Source organism: Meles meles, chromosome 5 (genome assembly GCF_922984935.1).
Source record: "Meles meles chromosome 5, mMelMel3.1 paternal haplotype, whole genome shotgun sequence".
Taxonomy (NCBI): Eukaryota; Metazoa; Chordata; class Mammalia; order Carnivora; family Mustelidae; genus Meles; species Meles meles.
The window spans coordinates 119,478,916-119,486,986 of NC_060070.1; the positions used below are offsets into that span (position 1 = coordinate 119,478,916).

General features: G+C 41.4%; 1 protein-coding gene across 1 annotated transcript in view; it reads left to right on the forward strand.

Annotated features, from left to right (window-relative positions):
• SRPK1 (SRSF protein kinase 1) overlaps positions 1 to 4,389 on the forward strand; it is an 81,663-nt gene extending 77,274 nt beyond the window's left edge. The window contains 2 exon segments of the mRNA XM_046004880.1: positions 381 to 473; positions 1,933 to 4,389. Coding sequence (XP_045860836.1) covers positions 381 to 473; positions 1,933 to 2,117 — 278 coding nt within the window. The 3' untranslated portion in view covers positions 2,118 to 4,389.
• Positions 4,390 to 8,071: the final 3,682 nt, after the last annotated feature.

An 8,071-nucleotide genomic window follows, 5' to 3' on the forward strand; every position in this document is an offset into this window, starting at 1 on the left:
CTGATAGGCAGAATTCCAAGACGCTTTGCCCTCAGTGGGAAATATTCACAGGACTTCTTCAACCGCAGAGGTAGTATTATTAACATGAGTTTTCATCTAGGCCCCAGGGATACAACTTCAGGAAGCAGAGCATTCACACCAAGATTGTTTTTAGTTGTAACTTTAGTCCCACTGAAGTGGGCACCTGATTTTTTTTACGGTTTTCTGGATTCTCCATGAGATGGATAGAGTCCTCTTCCTATTTAGGACAGAAAGCAAGGCTGAATGCTTTACAAAGAGGTGTGCATGCTACTCTTTCTGCCATTGTCTAGAACTGCATTTGTTACTCCTGTTACGTATGTCTTTTTTTTCCCCCCTCCTGAAATGTTTGAAACATACAGATCACATTGCATTGATCATAGAACTTCTGGGGAAGGTGCCTCGCAAGCTCATTGTGGCAGGAAAATATTCCAAGGAATTTTTCACCAAAAAAGGTAAAATAAATGTGCTTGTTCCCAGACATTAAGGGAGCAAAGTGTTTAAAAATGAAGAGGTAAGTGCAGCTGTGTACATGCTCCCAACACCTTTGGAAGAACGGTCCTGCCTTGAGTGCTGAACTATAACAGCAGAGAGGTGAAATACTGTGGTCAGGAGCAGAGACTAGGGCCACACAACCTCAGTCTGCTGATTTCTTAATGGGGATTTTAAGTGTTTACTTCACACTAAATAAGTTACTGTGTATATAGTGCCTGACACATAATTGGTTGATTACTCCTATTCAGTACTTCTGAAAAATGGGCGGATGTTGGCTAGTGTTTGATCTAAGAACTGCCTCTAACAAAGAGCAAGTAGTTTAGTTTAAGCTTCCTAAGGGCAGGACTACATCTTACTCATCTTGTAGCCCAGTGATACCTAATATAGTCACTTAAGTATATCAGTCCTCCAAATTAACTTTACCTTTTGCAGTTTTATAAGTTTATGTTATCACCAGTTAGTGAAAGAAACAAAGATAATGCTCTCACCTGAAATTTTTGACTCAGTTAAGTATGTATTTAAGTAGTAAGTATGTAGTTAAGTATGTATTTCTTACGCATCCAAATAAAATTTAAAAGCTGAAATTTGAAAACCTTACCTAGGAAGGACTAAAAACTGTCTTGCCTTTTTTCCCTGTTTGCCAATGTTCCGTTTTTCCTCACAACCTCTACACTTGACAGCAAGTATCCTCAGAAACATTAATGTTTCTTTTTGGCAGGAAAATAGTGAAGTGCTTCCTAAGAGTTCCTCCTTGTGCAAAGACCAGTTAATGGCATATGTATATCAAGTGGGTAATGAATCAGGCACTCACTGCCCACAGAAAGAGACTTCAGATAAGTGTTGTATAAGTTAAAATGGTTATGTCAAAGAAGCAAGAATTAGAATGACATTTCAGAATAGGACAAAGTGTTGAAATAGCTATATCTGAAAGCTGTATGGGGTTTGTTGTTTTAGTCTTGTTACTTTTTATACAGGTCTAACATGGTATTAGCTCTTTATTTTTAAATTGGCAGCAACATTACTAGACTATTAAGCCCCCCCAAAATGCAGTTGTTCTTGGTATGTGATGATAAACTGTTTTTAAACCCCCTTTGAGACTTTGTTGCATATATAGGCATTTAATACTCATTTTAGTGAATACCTAGTTCCTGCTAGGCCTACCCAATTTTACTGGGACAAAATATCCTAGAGTGGTGGAGCAAACAAATTAAGGTTTTAGGCCCTCATGCAAAGTGGAGACACTCCAAGGAATGTATTAAAGAAGAGCTTTGTGAATAGAAAAGGATTAGATTCTGATGGCAAAATTTGGTTCTTTATAGAGCGCCTGGATTAGTTCGTGGATTAGTTCCTGGATTTCCACAAAAGGATCTTGTCACTTGTCAATATCGGTCAGTTTCTTTTGTACTGTCTTTACCATAGGTGACCTGAAACACATCACGAAACTGAAACCCTGGGGCCTATTTGAGGTTCTAGTGGAGAAGTATGAGTGGTCTCAGGAAGAGGCAGCTGGCTTCACGGATTTCTTACTGCCCATGTTGGAGCTGATACCTGAGAAGAGAGCCACTGCCGCCGATTGTCTCCGGCACCCTTGGCTCAACTCTTAAGCCCCAGCCCAGCACCGCAGCAGAGATCACATGCTGACCCTCGCCCCTCCCTGCCAAGCATTTCCCTCTTCCCTTTTCAGGGTGAAGCTCTTCCTTCAAGGGTTTCCTAGGTTTTTTGGTTTTTTGTTGCCCCCTTTTTTTTTTTTAAATCCAACATGTTCATTTGGGTTTGCTTACTTGACCCTGTGGAGATCCCCCACAGCCACTGGGCATCCTAGGTGAATTTGGCCTCAATTGAGCTCTGCCAAAGACTCATAGACTAAAATGTGAAACAGCCTCTCACCCTGTACCCTTGTCTTTCCATTAAAACACCCTTTAAATTATGAGCATCCTTTTTAAAAAGAGCTATGAAGATGATGAGCTCATCCTTTTATTCATTGACTCTAAGAGTCATATTTTCTAGTGCATCTCCTATTGCCAGCATAAGGATGAGAGGGGGAAAGGGTGTTACTTCTGTGTACAGCAGAGACATTAAACTTACTGTATCCAGGCTGCATCATCTTCCTGGATTGTTTCTGTTGTTCTCTGTGTTCATGTTTTGTCCCGCAACTTTGAAGCTAATATCATTTTAAATGAGCTGTATCAACACCAAATTTGGATACCACTTTTATCACTGTTCAAAGCACTATCAGATTCCTTTTTTCCTCCCATAACTCTAAGATCCTTAAATCTTTGGTCTGATTTTTGGTGGAAATAGACATGGAACCATTGACTAGCTATTTCTTCAGAACTAGATGTTCTGCAGAAACAGTCCTTTCCTCTGTGTCTTCTGCTACCCTAACCACAGAGTTATTTTGATTGGCTGCTTTGGTTTTTGTTGTTTTAATCCCTGGCTGGCAGTTTACTCATTGCACTTGAGTTTCCTGCCCCAAAGCTAAAGAATTCAGGATGACTCCAGAAAGGGGATCTCGGTTTCAGAGATTTCCCCTCTAGGAAGAAAATGTACTAGAATTCCCAGTTCTTTTCCAGTCAGTTCTCTACTTTATTTACAGCTTTTTCTTTACCTTGTCCAAAATTTAACCTTGAAGCAGTTTTCCTCTCTGGCTTTGCCACTCTCATTTTCTCAGAGGCTTCAGGTCTTAAATGAAATCCCAGCATAAAAGAGCCAAGGGGAAGGGTGGAGGGATGCACTTTTGGGGTTTTTGTTTTTTGGGGAAAAAAAAATTTTGGGGGGTTGTTTTAGGATTAGCCATTCTCTGCTGCTATTTCTTTGAATAATGTAAGTTTTTAACTGCAATTCTGAGATAATTGAGATGTACTCGAGGCTTTTTTTTTTTCCCATGAGAAAAGGCTTTGTGAATCTTACTTTAGAATGGGCCTTTCCTAGACTTGCCCTAGACTTCACATATTCCTTGGGTCATATTGAAGAGCAAAGGGGGGCAGGTGTGGGGTCACAGCCGCTTGTTCATCATGGACCAAGTGGGCCTTGGGGATTACAGCATTCTGCGGAGGCGGCTCCAGGACTGATTTACAGAAAGCCAAGGAAGTGCAGCTTGAGGCTCTACCAGCAGAGCTGCCAACGAGACTTTCAGGTAGCCAACTCTGTACTGGAGATTGGAGTCCAGATTCTGCCATTTTTCCACCAACAACAGGAAAAAGTGGTGCAATTATGCAATTCATTTAACGCATAAACACAGAACCCTGAGTAACTATGGCCAGCCATTCACCGGATCCTTGATTGGGTAGTCCTGAAATCAGACGTGTTCCTGTAGAAAGAATTCTAAATGAGACTGTCTATGCACCTATCAAGAATAAAGAAAATAGATTGTATCCAACAACGGCAGGGAAAATCCTTCGGCAATTCTAATCCACTTTGGCTTTTCAGCGATGCATATATCTAAAGCAATAGCAGACTAGAACTGAATTCTTGTCTACACTGTAAAATAACAGTTGTGCAATTACAGGAATTCTGGTGACAATATTAAAGTGAAATGACCAAAACAGAAATAGAAGGCCCCATTTTAACAACTGATGTGAAAAGAAATTTTAATAACTTCTTTCTGAAAATGTTTTCCCACCAAATAAGGGCTTTCCCCCCATCATTTAAGGAGCCAGATGAATTAGAAGCCGTAGAAAGAGGCAGCTATAGAATTTGATCTTCCAAATACCCCATGTACCTTTATTGAACTTAATCATAATGCTGTCAAATTGCCACGATCTCAGTAAAGGATTTCTATTGCTGTCAGTTACAACCCCAAATGCATTTTTATTCTTTCTACTGGGTGCATTGTCTGTTTTCTTTATAAATGCAGTACAATAAACAAAATATTTAATAATCTATATGTTTCCAGAGAATTTATTTTACTTTGTTGCCCAAGGTGGTATGACCCACACTTCAGAATGGAGAGAAGGATTGGTTGAATGTCGTTTTTGACCTTAAATATGCAGTATAACCGCCTGGCTTGAACAGCTGCCACCACTTTATGCCATTTGTAGCTTTGCTTCTGTCTTTTAAATTGGGGGTAGGTGAGACTAACAACGCATATTTTGGAAAATCTTAGAAAGGCTATCATTCCCTATATCCAGTAGCATTTTCCCAGAATATTGGTGGTGTGTCTTTTACCACTCCCTGCTCAGATGATGATCACAATCCCAGTAGATGCAAAATGCCAAAGATTTGTGAACTCTGCCTAAGGCATTGGCATGACAAACCCTCTTGTACACGGGCTTTCATAGATTCATTCCTTAGAATAAATTCTCCAAAATGGCATGGCTGGGCCAGAGAGTAAGCACATTTTCATGGCTTATAATAAATGTCAGGTAACTGATAGGGAGAATGATTGGATGGTTTTGCTGTGACCAGCAGCATTTGAATGGGCTTGTTACAGTCACATTCATTTTTTTCCCAATAGCCAGTTTGAGTGCCAAAAAACAAGACTTTGCCTTGTTTTAATTTGAATATTGGATGACAAGTCAGAAACTTGTTTCATGGGTTTTATTGGCCTTTTTTTTTTTCTTTTGTTTATTTGCTATGTTGTCCAGCTTTGTTTTTGTGTGCTTCCCTTTTTATTTGGTAAGGGTTTGTTCTGTATTAAAGATAATGCATTTTTGTCGTTTTTCCATCATATATACTTCAACAGTTTTTAATTTGCCTTTCACTTTTATTTGTGGTGGTTTTTAGTGTTACTACTCATAGAAAGTCCTTCTCCACCCCTGGGCTACATTAACTCTTCTAGTTAATTTAATTGCATCATACTTAACACCTTTGTAGTGTTGACCAGAAGAGAATGTAACACATTTTAAAAACAACCTAGGGGCACTGGGTGGCTCAGTCGGTTAAGCATCTGTCTGCCTCCAGCTCGGGTCATGATCCCAGGGTCCTGGGATCAAGCCCCAAATCAGGCTCCCTGCTCAGCTGGGAGCCCACTTCTCCCTCTCCCTCTGCCTGCTGCTCCCCCACTTGTGCTCTCTCCCTTTCTCTCTGCCAAATAAATAAGATTGTTTTTTAGGTTTTTTTTAATTTATTTATTTGACAGAGATCATAAGGAGGCAGAGAGAGAGGAAGGGAAGCAGGCTCCCTGCTGAGCAGAGAGCCTGATGAGGGGCTTGATCCCAGGACCCTGAGATCATGACCTGAGCAGAGGCTTTAACCCACCGAGCCACCCAGGTGCCCCAGATATATATATATATATATTTTTTTTTTAAACCTAAAAAATTGAACTGGAATTCATCAAACCAGTGTGTTCACCAGACTGACCAGTCTAGATAGTCTCCAAGCCTGTTGGAGGACAAGGATGATTTTGGAAAACTTACATGCTGTCCTAGGAGAACTTGTAGCTGTCTTAAAAGAGCCAGCAAACTGGGGTTTGAATTAATCCTCCACACCCCCCCAACCCCCCTGCTTTTCAGTCTTCATTTGCCCTGAGTGTCCACAGAGGAGCCATTTGCCTGCTCCAGGCCCAGTTACATTCTTTTATTTTTGAAGACTAGAGTTTTGCTCTTATGAGGAAAGAGATTTGCTGTTAGGTTACAATATCACAGAAAACTTGTGATTTATTAATAACAGAATCAAAATTATATTTACTCCAGGAGTGCCTGGGTAGCTCACTGGCTGCCCGCACCTGAGATATGTTCTAGAAATGCCTGCCCTCAGTTCAGGTCATAATCCCGGGGTCCTGGGATTGAGCCCCACATAGTCAGGAAGCCTGCTTCTCCCTCTCCCCCTGCTTGTGTGCTTGCTTGCTCTCTGTTAAATAATTTTTTTAAAGAATTATATTTATCCCCAAAAATAAGGCCTGATGACACCAGAGAGCTTGAATAGTCCTTTGTGTTTTGCCCACCAATTTGGGGCCTTAGAAGTTAGCAAGTCATTGGTAACTACCAGATCTCTTGCACAGTCTTCAGTATGTGAAGATTAAATGTATACACTTTTATATATAATCTGAGAGTGTCGAGACCAGAGGAGGAAGTTTGTTTTCATGTCACTAAAGTCTTGGGGTTTGATTTTGGTTTTTGTTTTATTTATTTGTCAGAGAGCAAGCAGAAGCAGGCAGGGGGGCAGCAGGCTCCCCACCAAGCAGAGAGCCCAATGCAGGACTCAATCCTAGGACCCTGGGATCAAGACCTGAGCAAAAGGCAGACACCTAACTGGCTGAGCCAGCCAGGTGCCCCTAAAGTATTGTTAAAAGTTGGAATTTAGGAACTCCATGTATGATACACATTTGTCTTTAAGTCTCTACACAAATATTAATCCACACAAATTCCTTGTGATGCCAGATATCCCAGTTAAAAAGCCAGAAAATTTGAGATCATTTTAAGTGTTTGGAAGTTTTCATTAAGCAAGTTTACATTAGTATGTAGTTGTGTTGCTGGCTGTACCATTCCTTCTGAGGGAAGAGGCTTTTTTGTCATAATCTTTTGTCCTTAATTCCAGTCTAGCTTCTGCCCACCTTAACCCAGTAACAAGGCTTGTCCTGCAGCTGTCAGAACTAGACTATTGTAGAAGTCCACTGGCTGCCCGCACCTGAGGTATGTTCCTAGAAGTTGTTCCCTTAAGACTGCACCGGTTGCTTTGGATTTTGTAAATGTAGAGGAAAGGACCATCGGTGTGGGAAATTAGTGGACCCTACTTACTACAAATCCTCTTGAGGTAAGCTAACAAAAGTGCGATGAGTTTTGAGGGTTAGAGCACTTATTTGATCTTCAGGAAAAAGGATCCCAATGATTCCCACCTGGTACTAACATACTTGTATAATCCCCTCATCTTTTTTTTTTAAGATTTTTTTTTTTTTTTTTTTTTTTGGTCGGAGATCAAGCACAATCAATCAGGAGTGGCAGAGGGACAGGGAGAAGCAGACTCCCCGCTGAGCAAGGAGCCCAGGACCCTGATATCATGACCTGAGCCGAAGGCAGGCACACAACCATCTGAGCTATCCAGGCACCCCTGTAATCCCCTCGCCTTGAATGTGGGTTGGACTTGATGACTGTTCTAACAGGTTAAGTCAAAAGTAGCAAGTGGTACTTCTGAGGTTGGGTTATAAAGGACTGCGGCTGCTGTCTTCTGCGCCCCTTCTGTCTTGGAACTCTTCTGGGCAAACAAGCTGCCATGTGAGTTCCCTTATGGGGACGCCTGCAGCCCAACCACCTGTAAGAACCTGCATCCTGCAAACAACCACTGAGCTTGGAAGAATCTGACACCTTAACTGCAGCCCTGTGAGAAACCTGAAGGCAGACACCTTACTAACTCTTGCCAGATCCCTAACCCACAAAAACAAAAACGTTTAAGCCACGCAGGTCTGTGGCAATGTGTTACGGATACAGCAATAGGTAACTAATACAGGGACGTGAAACAAAGCATTTAAAATATCCTTCCCGTTCACTTCTCAGATGTAAATGACTAATCCTCTCTTGACCACATCTGCTCAGGCCTACTCATTGTTGGTAAAGCTTGGACATCACAACCATCCCAACAGCCCAGCCCAAGCCAGAGGCAAGCCAGAAGCAAGAAAGCAGTA